Here is a 17,479-nt window from a genome sequence, read left to right as displayed (position 1 = left end):
AAAAGCCCTCATCTAGACTTTTGAAGCATTTGTTGAGAAACCCTTCTTAACCATTATATGGAGATATTTCATTGCCCTTGACGTCTCATTATGTCTTAGTAACCCTTGGATTATTGTGTTATATGTGCACTCATTAGGTGGACAAACATGCCCATCCATTTTCCTAAGCAGCTCACTCGCTTCATCTATCAGCCCCTCCTTTGATCATTATATTATGAGTCCAAACATCATGTTGCAACCCTTTGGTGGGAAGACAATAGAAGATTTTTCATGCAATTGTAATTTCTTCGGCATTACACAAACCATCAATCAAGATGTTGAAAATCACAGGATTGTGGTGGAGCTTGTTGTCTTCCATCTCTTGAAACAATGCCATTGCCTCAACAAATTTTTTGTTCTTAAATAAACCATCTAACAAGACGGCGTAGGTTTGGACATCTGGATGTTGGCCACGAGCTCTCATCATACGGAATAGCTTCAGTGCACCCTGTGGTCTCTCCACTCGACAAAAACTACCTATAAGAGTGTTGTAAGTCACAACATCAGTGGTCACTCCCTTGTTGGACATTTTATGAAAGAGGTGCATTGCCTCATCAATTCTTTTATTTTTGCAATAACCATTCATCAATATGTTATAACTAAACACATCAAGTGAACAACCCCTCTCAACCATCATATTAAATGCTTTGATTGCACCATCCATTATGCTTTGTAAACAATAACCATTGATTAAAGAATTATAAATGATTGTGTTAGGCTCAATGGCTCTTTGAATCATCACATCAAAAACTTCTTTTGCCTCTGTCAACATCCCCTCTTTGCAAAGAGTGTCCACCAATATGTTGAAGGTTTTCACATCTGGCACAATCTTCCTTTGTGTCATCTCATTCAACAAAGCAGTAGCCTCCCTCCACCGGCCAAAATTACATAGGCCTTGAATTAACAAGGAATTGTAAGTTACAAGATCTGGCTGAATGTCTTTACCCTTCATTTCAGATAAAAAATTCAAAGATTCAGTTACCAACTTATACTTACATAAATTGTCAATAATTGTGCTCTAAACCACCACATCAAGTTCAAAATTCCCTTTTCCCATCTTCCTGAGCAACCTAATAGCCGCATCAATCTCACCAATCTTACACAAACCGTTTACTATGGTTCCACAAGTAACTGCATTAGGTTCATACCCTTTCTTCTCCATTTCATCTACCAACCTCACAGCCCCAACAACGTTACCTTGAAGACACAGCCCCTTGACAAGAGTGTTTAGAGTTATACGGTCCGGCTGATAACCAAGTTTGAAAAGTCTAGCCAAGACAGAGAACCCGAAATCTACACGGTTCAGATGGCTGAAGCAATTAATCAAAGTATTCAGAGTATAAAAATCAGGAGAGATTTTCAGTGACTCCATATCTCTAATTAGACTAATCACTAGTGAGTAATGCTTCATTCTTGCAATGACACCCAACAATAGAGTAAAATCCACAAAGGAAGGCAGAGGGCTTAAGTGAAGCATTTTATCAAACAGGTCTAAGGCATCATCAACATTCCTAAAGCTTCCACCTTTACACTTATCTCCCATGGATTTCAACAACTGACTATGATTAGAATCATGGGTATCCACATTAACACTAGCACTACTATTAGTTTGAGACTGAGCTAGACTAAGAGCATGAAATGGAACCCTGCTTATTCTAATACTGAAAATAGTTGAATATAGAAACAAGAGAGCTTGATGATATAGTAGAAGCCGTACCCATTTCAAGAAGATGACCAAATCTGGTTTCAGCTAACCATTCGGGTTGGATTTTTTGGTTTCATTGGAGCTCCAAAGCTGTGAGACTCAGAGTCTGAGTCTGAGACCGAGATTGAGACTGAGCAAGTGGCAGTGGCAGTTGCAGATCGTTTCAACGGTTCCAACTTTCTAGTCCTAATCCTACAAATATAACCCGCGTAAAAGCAGATCCGAACCCAAATATGTTCTGGTTGGTTCAGGCCCAACCAGACAAGCCCAAAAAGAGGGCATCATCACGCAATTGCAGATTGTGTGCAACATTCTAGTACTGTGTATAATGTAATCACAACACTGACACTGTTTATCAAAACGTTTTATTTAATGACAAACGACAACTTAGACATGCATTTCATGAAATGCTTGGACGACATTGTTTTGGGCCTTATTATAAGAGCAATATCTTTGTATACTTTCACACATTTTCACACATGTATCATTTAGAACAAAAAAAAAAAAAAAAAAAAATTAATGCCCAGCTAATGCATTACCCTTAAAAACGACATGACAGATTGTGTGCAACATTCCAGTACTCTGTAACCACAACACCGACATTGTTTATCAAAACAACATCATTTTATTTAATGATAAACGACAACTTAGACACGCATTTCACGAAATACTTGGACGACATCGTTTTGGGCCTTACTATAAGAATAGTATCTTCATATACTTTCACACATGTATTATATTGATACAAAAAAATTAACACCCGACTAATGCATTACCCTTAAAAACGACATGATGACATAGATTAGAGGCATTACCCTTTGAGATATTTGTTGTCGCAGAAAATGTGTGTTTAGACTTTTTTTTTTTTTTTTAAATATTATTTTTGGTGACAGTTATAATATACTACTAATCATGTAACTCGAACCTTTCCTCCAGTAACCTCCAAGTACTTTGTGCATTAGAAATGTTAATTTAACTACAAGGCCCTAAGACTTAAGACTACTCACAACAATGATAATGTCTTCCAAACAAAAATAAATAAAATAAAAAAATAACTCGAACCTTCCTCTCCTAAACCTCCAAATACTTTGTGCATTAGATGACAATTTAATTACAAGACCCTAAGACTTAAGACTACTCACTACAATGATAATGTCTTCCAAACAAAAATAAATAAAATAATTTAGATAACAGTTATCTTATAAAATTTAGTTGATTATAGTAAACAAACACAAAGTTTTGCTCGACTTTAGAAATTACCAAGCCAATAAATATCATCCACCTCAATGACAAATTCAATAAGATTGGTTTCTTGTTGAGCTATATGGCTTGTTCTTGTAATAAAACCGCAACAACAAGAAGCACTCCAACACAAGATTAAGATCAGAAGTAATTGTGGCATTCTCAAACTTGTTTCCCACACCATGGCATAAAATGTGATGTGGCACTATAAAAGAAATTGACTGAAAAAAGTAACAAAAATTACAATCTCAATAATAGAGCAATAAAATATGTACTTCATTCCTAAAACTTCCCCATCAATATTTCTTAACCTGCCATCATTAGATTCACACAAGAGGTTACCAACATGACTTGTTCAGTCACCATTTGAACCAAAACTGTATTATGGCTAATCTTTTTCAGCCTCGTTTGTACAATCACTTTCCCATTTTTGTAGCCAAGTCAAAATCACCATCATGAAAATCTGAAGCTACAGAATGATCAATGGCCACTTTTGCTGCCAAACCAAGGGAAATCACATATCTGCCATCCATTCCCACAGCACTAAGCAATAGGCTATCTTGAGCTTTGTTTCATGCTTTTACTAACCAAGAATATCCACTTGAGCTATTGAGGCCTGCTGAAACTAACTTGCATTTCTACTGGCCATGGGGTCTGCAGCAGCTGCTTGTACATATTTCCCATTGTCCCAGTCCACTGGCTGAGCATACCATTTTGAAAGAGATGAAGTGTTGGAAAATACTACCAGCATTTGGTCCTCATCTTTGTAAATGGCAATAGTAGGTCATCTAGTCCAATATAGGAAGCCTGTGATAAATATGGAATTGTTGTGTCTATCATTAAAACCAAAAAAAAAAAAAAAAAAAAAAGGAATTGTTGAAGAGCTAGAGACAATATTGGTGCAAATTGACAAACACAAATAAAGCCAACAAAATCATTAAAGTACGATCCAATTTATTTACAAAAAAATATGGTTATGCATTGTAAATTCATGTTTAGGAAGTTACAAGACTGCTTGGCTATCAAAAAAGCCTTCACATTTTCTTGATTTGTTTACAATCCTTGTAAGTTTAAAAGTTTTATGAAGTTGAAGGATTTCCAGTTTTTAATGGAAACGGAAACTAAAGAGGGAACATCTGCAAACTGCAATCGACAAAAATATCGAACTTAGCTTCAATGGCACCAAATGATAGTTAAGTTCCACTTAGAGATGAACTTAAAGCTCTTCCAAAATTCATCACTGATGAATTTAGAGGAACTATCCTCTCTCAATTAACTAGGAGGATTCTTTTAAGGTTTCTTCCTCATAGCATGATTGGGACTCGGGACCATGTTCTAATAACTAATCAAGGATATGCATTTGACCATGTGATTTCTTATCATATATCATCCCATGTTTAGCACATAGCATACAAAAAAATAATTGGTAAATATCATGTCATGCATATCTAGGTTCATATAAGATCCCAACACCCACACTTGACCATGATTTAGCATTACTAATTAAAGCACATTAATCTGTTCCCATATACATTCAGGATCAAATTTGACAGAAAATAATGGACAAAAAAAAAGGAAAAAAACCAAAAAAAGATACTTCATGTGATGGTCATGGAAATTGGAATGCATAATGTGGTTTTAGCATAATTCAGAGCTGGGTATTTGGACGCTTCCTCTTGCCGGAGCAAAGAAATCACAGCCTCTCACTTTCCCCACTACGTGAGCGTTTGGATGAACTGACATTTTGCGTTTCCTCTTTTCTTTTTTCTTTTTTTTTTTTTTCTTTTTTTTTAACTAGGCAAATGAACAGTGTTTTTGGTGTGAACAGTAATCCGAAAATTATTATTTTTTTATCATTTTCAGTTTTCAGCAAAATAAGCGGTATCCAAACGTACCTTGCATCTAAATCACCAGAAGTTCTCTTTGGACTCATTGCCTCAAATATCACTTGAGAAAGCACTCTCTCATCTTCCCCAAGCTCAAGTTTATGCATCAAATACTCTGTCACTGAAAGACCCTTATCCCTTATTTGCTTTCCTCTTCAGAAGCAACATGGGCAGAGTGTGTGTGGAACTGTTGTGGCTGAATAAGCTTGTGGAATTGTCTGGCCAGACAAGGTCTGTGGAGTTTCCTCACTTGAAAAGTTCCATGGAGCTGCTGATGCTGAAACAGTGAGGCATTGAATGTTTGAGGAAATAGCCTGGGTTGCATCATATACTGCAGCAAAAACTGGTCCCAACATCTTAGTCACAGTTTCAGTTATTATATTGTTTGGACTTGTAGGCCACTTATTTCCACCACAACTGACACTGTTTGTCAAAAAAAGGCTTCCCATAAATCACAATTACTGCTCTTGGATGCTGCGTGGCAGTTTCCTTAGACCCCTCAGGAGCCAACTCCAATTCATATGTTGACAGTGAAATGATAGTATAAAGGAGAATCCACCAGACAAGAAGAAATAGGTTGGTAAGGGCATTCAGAAATAGGAAAACACATTTCCAGTTCACTGATAAGTAAGAGTTGGTGTTTGAAGTTTTAGCATTTTACCTCACAAAAAGCAATAAAAAACAAGGAAAAAAAAATATGGAACATATCTGTTTAGCAAAATAAGGGTGTAATATTATTACTTGGGACTCTAAGGTATTCACATCTTATTTTCCATCTTCATCTTTATCCAAGCTGATATCCTTATGTCAACACATCCTCATTACACTTCTTCTTGCTGAATGTCTCCAATTCTTGGCCTTCTCCACTTTGGTGAGAACTGAATTCTTGCAACGGTAAACATGATCTTCTTCTAAATCATCAAAAGAATTGATATGAAATGAAAAATTGCTTATGACATTCCTTCCCATCCAACTTTCTTTAACAAATAATTAATTGAAGTCATGTGGGATGAGAATTAGGAGAGAAACATATGAAAGATTTCAATTCCTTTGATTCAATTAGCTATTCGCTAAGCCTTTTCACTGTATGATTTTAACATATTTACCCAGTTAGGCAAATCTTTTGTTGGCTCAGTTTAATCAATAAATACATAAAAAACATTCATCCAAATATTTTTTCCTTACTTCATAACAAAGCTTTATACAGTCATTACTTCCATAGAATTCTCAACGATCAACCAATTTCATGATCAATAAAATACAATTAAAACCTAATCAAGAAACTCAATGCTAGTGAAATGCAAGAATCCAACAAAGGAGATGCAAATCTATAACAGGAACAGGAAAAAAAAATTTTGAATTACAATATTACATATCATGTCTAAAAGAAATGTTTATCAAACATATGACATGCAGCATTAATAAATACTCATAATACATACAAAAAGGACAGTGCAAAAACATATCCAAATGTCTATTTTACTATGACCTGACTTTTTCAAAATTTTGAAACAAGTATTCATGAAACTGCCAAAGTTTATGAAAACAATATTTAACATTAACTTTGCATATGCCAAACTTTGAAATAAATATTCTTGAAAATAGGTTCAAAGCAGCAACATTAACGCATAGAAATGGCGAAGAAATATCAAATGGTTCAACTAACAATCTTGTGCATACAATTCAAAAGAAACATAATCTTTCAAAGAGTATAAATTTACTCAAAGAAACACATTGCTTACAGATTGACTTGTGATGAATTTAAAATATGTAGACCTCATTTAGGCTTCTTAAGTAATTCTTGAATGTTTTTATCTACTTGCTTAGTTGACAACAAGTCAATAAACATGGTTGCAGTGGTTGCATTTGCTGAGAAACCCTTCTCAATTATTATGTGGAGATATTTCATTGCCCTCGATGTCTCATTATGTTACAGTAACCCTTGGATGATTGTGTTATATGTGCAATCATTAGGCAAACAACAATTCCCATCCATTTTCTCAAGCAACTCAACCGCTTCATCTTTTGAAAAACCCTTTGATCATAATAGTGTAAGTCCAAATATTAGGCCGCAATGCTTTGGTAGGAAGACTATAAAATATTTCTCTTGCATTCTTAAGTTTCCCAACATTAAACAAACCTTCAATTAAAATGTTATAAATCACAATAGTATGGTCCATCCTTTTGGATTCCATCTCTTGAAACACTGCCATTGCCTCATCAATTTGTTTGTTCTTACAAAGGCCATCTAACAAGATGGCATAAGTTTGGAGATCTAGGTCTTGGCCACAAGCTTTCATCTTATGGAATAGCTCTAGTGCAGCTTGAGGTCTTTGCACTCGGTAAAAGCCACCTATAAGAGTGCTATAAGTCACAACATTAGGAATCAAACCCTCGTTGGACATTTCATGGAAGAGATGCATTGCATCATCAATCCTTTTATTTTTGCAATATCCATTGATCAATATGGTATAACTATACACATTAGGCGACCAACCTTTCTCAACCATCAAATTAAATGTTTTGATAGCATTATTCATTTTGTTTTGCAAACAGTAACCATCAATCAAAGAGCCATAAGTGACTGTGTTAGGTTGAATGCCTCTTTGAATCATCGCGTCAAAAACTTCTTTTGCCTCGGTCAGCTTCCCCTCTTTGCAAAGTGCGTCCACCAATATGTTGAAGGTTTGGACACCTGGCAAGATCTTTTGCACCATCTCATTCAACAAGGTAGTAACCTCCCTCCACCAGCCAAAATTACATAGGCCGTGAATTAAGAAATTGTAAACGATAAGGTTTGGATGAATGCCTTTCCTCATCATCTCAGACAAAAAGTTCAATGCCTCAGATACCAATTTGTCCTTGCATAAACCATCAATGATTGTGCTATACGCAGTCAAATCAAGCTCAAAATTCCCTTCTTCCATCTTCCTAAGCAACCTAATAGCCTTATCAGTCTCACCAATCTTACACAGACCATTTAGTAACGTTCCACAGGTAAATGCATTAGGTTGATAACCATTCTTCTCCATATCTTCTACCAACCTGACAGCTCCAGCAATGTTACCTTGAAGACAGAGCCCCTTGACAAGAGCGTTTAGAGTTATACGATTCGGGTGATAACCAAGTTTCAAAATTGTTGCCAAGACAAAGAACCCAAATCTACTCGGTTCAATTGGCAAAAGCAGTTAATCAAAACAGAGAGAGTATAATCATTGGGAGCAATTCCTAATGATCCCATTTGTCCAATTAGAGTAACGACTACCGAGTAATGCTTCATTCTTGCAATGGCACCAAAAAATTGAGTAAAATCCACAATGGAAGGCAAAGGGCTTAACTGAAGCATTTTATCAAACAGGACTAAGCCATGGTCAAGATTCCTAAAGGTTCGAGATTTGCGGTGATCTATCACAGATTTCAACAACTGATTGCGATTCTGATATGGGATTTCCAAGTACTCTCTACCATTACTACTACTTGTAGTAGAAGGAGGTAGAGTAGAATAAAGAGCATGAAATGGGATAAACTGCCTTACTCTAACAGTAACAAAAACAAGTGGGTTTCTTGATTTATTAGCAACACATGTACCCATTTTCTCTGCAGAAAAAGAAGCAGCAGCAGATGGAGATGGGTTTCGGTGTAGTGGGGATAAGAGATGAGAGATCGGATCGAAGAAGCGCCGAGTTTTAGAGAGAGACACGATAGAGTGAACAAGAGTATGCAGCCACTATGTCTGTGCTTCACACTTTCTGAGTTTTGAGTCACACAAGTGGGGGTGTCTTTTTTTTTTTTTTTAAGAAATTAAAGATAATTATTAACTATATATAAAATACAATATAATATAATATATAAACAACTTATTCTGAAAATCTGTGGCTTAAAATGGAGGCTTTTACCCTGGTTTCAAAATTTCAATTTTTACACTATTTTTAAGATTTATTGAAAGAATATAATGAAAATAATACAAAAATAAATGATTAAAATACAGTCAAATAGAAGTCAATTGATCAAGATTCAAGAGCTTTATAGTCTAAAGCAAGTTTAGTAAATTATAATGCTTATTATATGGGAATAGGAATAATTAGAGCTTTTCGTGGTGTAGTTTTGGGTCATTTTTAGTATTGTACTTTGCGGTATAATTTGGCTAAAACTATCATTACACCACACCTCAGTTTTGCAGTCACATATGTAGTGCATTGTGATATACAAGGTGCAGTTTAGCCGGTTTTGGAATGGAATATTTTCAAAATATCATGGCCAATTTTACTATTAATAATCATGAATATATGACAATAAGTTTCAAAAAAAAGAAGAAAAAAATGTAACAAAAAAAAAAAAAAAGTAACACAAATACATACAAAACAAAAATATCACAAATAAACTTAATATCCTCAAGAATCCAAGCGATTTCTTTTGCACACCACATTGCATATTGACCTCCTCATTCTTTTCTGCAATACTTACAAGAGTTAGAGCAACACAATTACAATGTAAAAATATGTTATCAAAGGAAATCAAAACGATCATAAATAAACTTAATATCCTCAAGAATCCAAGCTATTCTAAAGAAACTTAAAAGCCATTGTTGGTTAAAACAACACACACCCCCATAATTAAATGAAGTCTCAAATGATTTAAATTGGATGGTGTTAATTACACATTCCAACTTGCACACATGTCTGTACGTAGGTGAAAACAATTGGAAAAATCATGCATCCAATTCATGATTTCAATTGTATATGGATGTGTGTGCAATAGGTTTTACCGATTTAAATTAAACAAGACTTTACGTGTTAGTCTCCTTATAAACATTCATTCCTTTATTCTGTGTGATCATCAATCAAATGAACGAAAAATGACACGTTTCGACTTTTTGTGATGTGAATGTAAATTTTAGTGGCTGAATCACATTAATTTCTTTGCGTCATTGATTCTTGTATTCTACATCCCTTTCCTCAGTCTTAATTATACGTTCCTAAGTTCCCTTTAATCCCATGTTAATTAATGAACTTACTAAATTTCTTAATTGTGGCCCTCCAAGTTTAGTGGCTTCTCCATAAACATATATAACAAATCCAAAAGGTCGCATATTCCTTTCTGCCTTTTAACCTCAAAAAATAAATTAAAAAAAAAAAGTTGCAAACAATACTATGTTTGTGAAATAATTTGTGAAATAACACTATCGACTAAAGAGAATTATTGCATGCATGAAAGTACACCATACGATGGTGTGATTACTCGTCACCACTACAACAAAATGTATTTTTAGTGACGAAAATTAGTGAGGAAATATTTTTTGTCACTAAAAATATAGATTTAGTAACGAAATACGAATTTCGTCACTAATAATGTAAAAAAATTATAACATTTAGCGACGAAAACTAATTTTCGTTTCTATTGTAATTTGAAAAATAGGCGCTGACAAGGAAAAATTTGGCAGGAACTTAATTAATCTATAGCGACGGAATATTTCGTCGCTATAGCTATTGCTATGGATAGTATTAGTGACGAAAATCATTTCGTCTCTATAAGGAAGAATTAGCGACGAAAAATAATCGTCACTAAAAATAATCATGGTTCTTCATTTCATTGTTTTAGTGACGAAATCACAATTCGTCACTAAAAGTATGCTATAGCGACGAAATCTGAAATTCCTCTCTAAAAATCTTAACAAAATCTAAGTTCTTTAGTGACAAAATTGAGCTTCGTCACTAAAGGGGTTTCTAATTCCCTTAAACCCATTTCAGCAAATATCACTTCCCACCTCTTTTTTGGTCACTTCCCTCCCAAACACAAACTATTTTCTTCCTTTCTTTCACAAACCCAAACGTCAGCTGCTGACCGTTCGCCTTCCGACCCTTCGCCTTCCAACCCTCCCTTCCCCTCACAACCTCAGCCGACACCAATGCCAACACTGACGCCGATGCCGACGCTGCCGCCAGACCCTTCGCCGATCTCCTTTCTCCCCTTCTCCCCTCAAACGTCGATCATCGGCCACAACGGCAGCGTCTGGGCCCAGAGCGCCACCTTCCCTCAGGTCCGATGACTGCCTTAAATCTCCAACCACAGCACTTCACTCTCCGCTTTCTGTTTTGATTCCGAGATCGGTCTCTCGCTCTTAACTGTTGCCGTCGTTTTCCTCACCACCATCAGATCGTTCCTCATCTCGGCGTTAATGATCGACTTCGCGATCGTGTGCGTTCACAGTGTTCAAGAGGATCTCTTCCTCGACGATCAAGATCCAGGGAGGTTAGTTATTTCAGATTCGTTACTGTGAAATTGAAAATTTGTTACTGAGAAGGTTCATTTTTCATTTGATTGGGAAATTTTGGGTTTTGATTTGAAATTGAAAATTTGTTACTGAGAATGTTGTTTTGGCTACTGAGTTCTAATTCGAATGGCATTACGAGCTATACAATTAAAAACGTAATGGTTTTGGTTGATTTATTGAATTTTTAGTTAATCTGTGTTGATGCATGTGTCAGTTTTTTTATATCTAATTTATTTTTGGTGGAATGTGCTTGAAACTTACATTTTGCAAAAACAAATTGTATTCTTAAAATTGAAGTCTTCCCCTGATGAGTGGTTTTAGTTTTGGAGGAGTATATGCTGAGAATTTGGGATTTTTTTTTTTTTTTTCAATATGTATTGGTTTTATTTGATGGATGCATGATTGTCCACCTGTTGTTGTCTCATGTTTTGGCAGTGTTACTAGTTTGGGACCTAATTTGTTCACCAAATTCTGCAACTTAACAACTCTCAATTTAGTGAATGTACGTTTAGGTCTATCTGATGTACAGACCATCTGTACTTGTTGTTTGAGCCTTATCACTTTGTTAATGGATGGGTGTTACCTTCCCCTTAAATTGAGGATTTTCAGCTCATTAGTTCGTTTGAGAATTTTAACAATTTGCTTTTGCTTTGAGGTGGAGGAAATTGAACTGTCAGTTATGAATCTCCTTAGATTTGAATATTCTAATTTACTTTTGGTTAAAACTTCTTTCCTTAATGTCCCTAAGCTAGAAGAAGTGTGTTTCGGTGTAATACCGTGAAAGAGACATGCATTATATTTTCCAACAGCTTGCAAAAGATCTCCCTAATCTGAGGATGCTACATGTTTCTATTTCAACTAAGTTGGTACGTGAAAAAAATGAAAAAATTGTTGTCACTTCTTTATGAAGTGAAGATTTATTAGTTGTAGTAAAAGACTAATCGTGTATTTCTTTGTGTAGTTCTGCATACCTAAGAGCATTGGTATCTTCAGCAACGTTGAAACTTTGGAGCTGTGTTTCTCTCAAAGAATGGAATTTGACGCCTTGAAGGTGATAGCTATTCTCAAAGGCTTTCCCCTTTTAAAGAAATTTTATATGATGGTGAGTGATATAATATTTTGTTATTCATGGCTGGCTACTCCAAGCTTGTTCTCTTTATATCTATTTAACTGCAATCTCCCCCTATTCAAAGGCTTGCCAAAAAGTTCATTCTGCCTTATAGTAGAAATAACATGAAATGTTTAGGAAGTGGAAGTTTTGAAAATGTCAAAAATTTCAGAAGTTCAGTCGAATGAAACTTTCTTTTCTTAAATTACTCTATGAATGGCCAATTTTTCTAGGTCTCAGTGACAGTGGTAGAGTTTGCTAGTTCAGTCTCTTTTACTTGTAATTCTTTAGGCTATCTTTTGTTTTGTATTGATCATGATGTAGTTTTACTGGAATAAAATCTTTTTTTTTTTGTTAAAAAAAAAGACATTTTTAGATCTAGCCAAAAGACCCTGTTCAAAAAGGCATCAAAAGTCCTATATGTTGTTTTGCTCCTGTAAAGTACCTACAAAACTAAAAGAAACTTCCATGTTGAAGTTCACACTGTAAATAATTGAAAATTATATTGAATTGGGTACTTATATCATGGCATAATGGGGCCTAGGTTCATTATAGAGTTTATACTTATTTGGATTAACCCCTTGATACTCGTTTGTGGCATCAAATAGGTTGCCTCATCTGCTGGAATAACATTGGTTTGTTCGTCAATTCAAGGTTTCCCATATAGTTTGATGTTAAAGATTATTATGGTTCATATTTATTTTGAGGTCGTGTCCATCTTGCATCACTTTAAGGCTTAAACCTCATGTTCTGGTTAGCTTTTGAATTGAATTAGTGTACACTTGTTGTAATTGCAGATGCCATGCCCAAATGACTTTGAACAAGGAATGCTTGAGCCTAACGAAAATGTCCATGAACTTGAACATGAACATTTGAAGGAAGTTCATCTTGCTGAATTTTATGACACCCCAAATCAAATTAATTTTTCTATTTATTTGATCAAACATGCTTGTGCTCTTAAGGAGGAATGCTTGTACCATCCTTGTCACCAAGCACTCCAACTGTATCGCCACCATATAGAACAACTCCTCCAACTCTGACTATTCAAGGACATGCACCATCCATACTGCTAAGTCCTTCACCAGTTAAGAAGACTGCTGCATGAATGCCACTTGCTGCTCCAGGTACAAAACTTATTAGGCTTTTGTTGTGCTGTATTCCCAGTTGAAATAGGTTCTGAATTAGCTGCTTTGTCTTAATGTAAAATTCTAGTAGCAACTTCTAGGAATTTGCCACAAAACTCACTAGTCAGCCACCCAGGTGTGCCAGGAACTTTGTCACCAAGCTCTCATCAAAGCAATGCACCAGATAATAAGGCTCCCATCCTAGAACCAATTACTCCAGGTATGTGACAAGTACTTCTCAAATTTCACCCCTTTGCTAAATCTGTGGTTGGAATGTTCTAAGTTGCTCCCCCCACCCCTTTTTACGAAATACAGTAACCGTTGCATCACCACCAAGGAAAGTGGGACAAAATCCACCTGCAGTTCACCCAAATATGCCAGAAATAACACCATCCTTATTACCTGGTGCACCTTATTACATTCATTTTTTCAAAACTAAAGTTTCTAATTAACTATCAGAGATTCAGAATGACCTGTTGAATTGACTTAAGTCTCCTCTTTTTTTCATAATCCTACAGTGCCAGTTGCATCACCACCAAGTAAATTGCCACAAAATTCACAGGTCATCCAGGAAGTTGAGTCTTTATTGTCTTTGGTTAAAGAAGTCATTGATGTTCTAAGAGACTATAAATATGCGTCTTTGTGTGCTTTACAGTTTCTGATGTTCAATCTGAAAACTTTTAAGGCTAACAAACTCTTCCTTTATATAAAACCATAGAGAAAAATCTACTGATTTATGCAAATATCATATAGGCTTTAACAACTTGATCTATAGTTCAGCTTGATAGAATATTAATAATAAAAGATGCTGAAAATTGGAAATACCTACACCAAATGTCCAAGGCTTAGGGGTGAAACAGGCAGCTAGCTAGCTAGATTGAAAGTACATAGCCAAGTGATACAGGTCAAAGGGCAAGAAGTAGAAATAAGGGAAAAGAGAATAACAAGAAAAATTCTAGGCTTCACCAACTAGATTCTTCCGCCTGAAATCCCTAGGCTTCACCATCTAAGAGTGCTTAAAATCGACACAAAGCTAGAGATAGAAAATCTCTAATCTATATATTCATCTTATTATCAGATTACTTTGGGCCTTTAAATAGGGTACTGGATTACATCAGATAAGGAAGGAAATAAAATCATAATTTAGCTAGCAATCAAATCCCTTAAAATGGTCAAATTAAAATTCAAATCCCATAATCTGGACTAATGGAATCAATCAGCATTAATATAGTGTCTACATCAACTCTCCTGGTGTGGGAGAAAGTTGACCCCATTGAGTATAGCTTATGGCAACACTAGATGGATCACGAACCTTGGATTAAAAGGGCTTAAGGAGGACTCTAGCTTAGGCATAAGTGATGGGTTAGGCCTTTTTTTTCAAACAAAAAAATAATTATAAAATAATTACACCAGGTTGATTTTTTTACTTTATTTATTTATCTTTTTAATGGGCCATGTTGGATGAGAAGCTTGATTTTATTTTATTTTTTTTGGGAAGGGTGAAGGTTTTGCCTTTGCTGTTTTAAATCGGTTGGGTAAATTATTGGGCTAATTGAAATGGGCTGAAATTTTCCTGAATGGGTCAGGTAAACTTAAGGACCTAGTGATGGTGTCTCAAGTTTTAACAATTCTCTAGAATTGGATTGAGGGCTTGGCAGTGTCCAGCGAAGCAATCAGTTGAATCACGTAGAAGTATGTAGCCAAAACTTTGTCTTTGACAGAATTGGAAAATTCTTGTTGTGCCTTTTTTAGTTACCATGTGAATAGAAAGTGTTGTCTCCACTAGGGGGAGAATGATGCTGGAAATGTGAAGATAATTTTATTTTAATTTAGTTTTATTTTAGAATTCATTTGACCATAATGTATGGGGAGTCGGTTGACCATCTCCTCCTTCACTGTCCTGTTACTCATACCTTATGGACCTTCATGCTTCAGGCTTATGGTATTCATTGGGTTATGCCAGGATCGGTGGCGGGATTGTTGTCTTGTTGGCATCAGTGGCTCGGGAAGCACAACTCAAATATTTGGAATTTGATTCCAGGGTGCATAATGTGGACTGTTTGGTTGGAACGGAATCGTCGCTCCTTTGAGAACAAGGAGAAGACGTTGGATGAGTTGAAGGTTTTAAGCCATCGTAGTCTTTTTGAGTGGTCTCGTTGTTGGGGTTTTACTGAGTCTTCGTCTCTTCCAGAGTTTTTGTCTTCCCTTAGTTTTTCTATTTGATTTCCCTCTTCTTTGTTTGGCTGTTTGTTTCTTCTGTTTCTTATTGTTCATCATCATGAACATCTTGTATTTTTCATCTTTTATTTATTAATAATAGTTCTTATATTACCTATCAAAAAAAAAAGAATTCATTTGAATTTTATTCATTTGCTAGAGTCAAGGTTATTTTTTGTATTTATAGTAGTCTTCATATATAAATACACTATTGTACTACAAAGTTTACAGTTTTGTTTGATTAATAAATTTTCTTTTGGATTTTTTTTCCAGTAGTTTGGTGCTAACTCCTAGGCTTTCTATCTTCCTTGGTGTCAACTTCATGCAACCTTGGGTGTCGACTCCAAGTTTTTTTTTATAATTTTTTTTTCTTTATTGCAATTTTCTTTTATTGTTTATCCTATGTCAGATCAAGAATTTAATGATATGTCCAACTGTTGCAGAATAGAAATAGATAAAATTATATATATAAACCTTAAAGATATAATCCAACAAGAACAATACCAAATGTATGTAGTGGAGTACTAGATAAATAAACCCTCATCCTATTTTTCTGAACAAATAAAACAATTGTGTGCAAATATATAAACTCTTATCCAATATCTGAAAGTAAATGGAAATTATGATTTTAGAGTTCTTCATGACTCTGGAAATTTCCATTTTTGGATTGGAGGCATGTTATTAGAGTAATGTAGTGCTGATACAGGTGAAAACAGAAGAGTAGCTATGCTATGAGTTAAGAGAAAATGCGGGTTTTAGAATAGGTTATAGGTGGACAGTGGACAGGCTGGCATATTTAAAGCTCCCAATCTAAAATAAATAATACATACAAATTGTAGTCATTCTACCTTGAGAAGGGATGGGTTCACGCATATTGATGATTGCCAACAGAATATTATTGTTATTATTTTTACTTTGTATAATAATAAAAATTATTATTATTATTATTATTAAAAATTGGTAGGAGCTACAAGAGATTGACCAAAAGGTAACGTAATCATGTGTGCCTACTAGAAGATGAAAAATGTCTGACATAAACTCCAAAGCTAGAAGATGACTAAAAAAAGAAGCAGACTAATCAACATAGTATGTATGTCTTATCAAATAATAATAATAATAATAATGATTTTTACTGATTTTGGTTTTTTATAATTTTTACTTTGTATAATTTTTCTTTTGTACGTGTGCAGCTGCTATAACTATTGGATTGTTTTACTGTATCTTAATTTGCTGCTGCTATAATTTGTTTTTACTTAATTTATTGTAGCTTGAGCAAAGTAAGTAAATTTTAGTTAAAAACTTATAAAACTCTATACTTGTGATATTGGAAATTGGATTTGTGGTGGTATTTTATGTTGGAGCAAGCGGGTGGCTTGCATGGTATTATAAGGTGGTTCAAATATGTATTGAGAGTGTTTTTCAATTCTTGCAAATGTGACTGAGTATAGTTGATTAAATGTGATGAATAGTATTTTATTTTATTTAAATACTTGTAAAACTCTATACTTGTAATGTTGGAAATTAGTTTTGTAGTGGGTTGTTGTGTTAGAGCAAGCAAGTGGTTTGCATGGTATTATAAGGTGGTTTAAACTAATATTGGGAGTGTTTTTCATTCTTTTGAATTGTGATTGGGTATTGTTGATTTACATGTGAAGGAAATATTTTAAGTGTTTTCAATACTTGTAAGCATTATATATTGTATGTTGTTGATTCGTTTTGTGGTAGATTGTTGTGTTGGAGCAAGTGGGTGGCTTGCATGGTGTTATAAGGTGGTTTAAATTCATATACTTTTTTTGATACATTATTTGAAACTAATTGTATTGTATTACACTTGAAAATCTATATTTGCTTTCTACAACTTATACATTAGGAGTTGTGATTTTAATT

The 17,479-nt window shown here is 34.8% G+C and overlaps 2 protein-coding genes across 3 annotated transcripts; one reads left to right on the top strand and one right to left on the bottom strand.

The window, feature by feature from the left end:
• Nucleotides 1-203: 203 nt before the first annotated feature.
• On the bottom strand, nucleotides 204-8,464 carry LOC126716536 (pentatricopeptide repeat-containing protein At1g63330-like). The gene is made up of 6 exons (XM_050417347.1): nucleotides 8,029-8,464; nucleotides 6,907-7,939; nucleotides 5,101-5,295; nucleotides 4,882-5,025; nucleotides 1,154-1,700; nucleotides 204-1,057 (listed from the first exon to the last, which is right to left on the bottom strand). The coding sequence occupies exons 1-6, from the start codon at nucleotides 8,462-8,464 to the stop codon at nucleotides 269-271; spliced, it is 3,144 nt and encodes a 1,047-aa protein (XP_050273304.1). The 3' UTR covers nucleotides 204-268.
• A 2,167-nt stretch (nucleotides 8,465-10,631) lies between these two features.
• LOC126716717 (uncharacterized) lies at nucleotides 10,632-13,348 on the top strand. 2 transcript variants are annotated; one of them, XM_050417663.1, is made up of 4 exons: nucleotides 10,632-11,121; nucleotides 11,953-12,009; nucleotides 12,105-12,245; nucleotides 13,049-13,348. In XM_050417663.1, exons 2-4 carry the CDS (start codon nucleotides 11,980-11,982, stop codon nucleotides 13,289-13,291), a joined length of 414 nt encoding a protein of 137 aa, XP_050273620.1. In that variant the 5' UTR covers nucleotides 10,632-11,121; nucleotides 11,953-11,979; the 3' UTR covers nucleotides 13,292-13,348. The 2 variants fall into 2 exon arrangements, with proteins under 2 accessions (XP_050273620.1, XP_050273619.1); XM_050417662.1 differs by lacking the exon at nucleotides 10,632-11,121 and having other exon boundaries at nucleotides 11,142-12,009.
• The last annotated feature ends 4,131 nt before the right edge of the window (nucleotides 13,349-17,479 follow it).

This window comes from Quercus robur, chromosome 3, assembly GCF_932294415.1.
Source record: "Quercus robur chromosome 3, dhQueRobu3.1, whole genome shotgun sequence".
NCBI classification, from domain to species: Eukaryota; Viridiplantae; Streptophyta; class Magnoliopsida; order Fagales; family Fagaceae; genus Quercus; species Quercus robur.
The sequence above is the reverse complement of the archived record's forward strand: the minus strand, read 5'-3'. Positions and strand labels throughout refer to the sequence as shown.

Bases quoted from the DNA above. Each gene is read 5' to 3' on its own strand.
- LOC126716536 (XM_050417347.1), bottom strand. From the start codon at position 8,464: ATGGGTACATGTGTTGCTAATAAATCAAGAAACCCACTTGTTTTTGTT. The intron at 7,940-8,028 runs GTTCTTTGTCTT...TCTGTCTTCAAG, and splicing joins ATTGAACCGAGTAGATTTGG to GTAACATTGCTGGAGCTGTC. The intron at 5,026-5,100 runs GTCTGGCCAGAC...TTGCTTCTGAAG, and splicing joins GAGGAAACTCCACAGACCTT to AGGAAAGCAAATAAGGGATA.
- LOC126716717 (XM_050417662.1), top strand. From the start codon at position 11,932: ATGCATTATATTTTCCAACAGCTTGCAAAAGATCTCCCTAATCTGAGG. The intron at 12,010-12,104 runs GTACGTGAAAAA...TTCTTTGTGTAG, and splicing joins TTTCTATTTCAACTAAGTTG to TTCTGCATACCTAAGAGCAT. The intron at 12,246-13,048 runs GTGAGTGATATA...TTGTAATTGCAG, and splicing joins TAAAGAAATTTTATATGATG to ATGCCATGCCCAAATGACTT.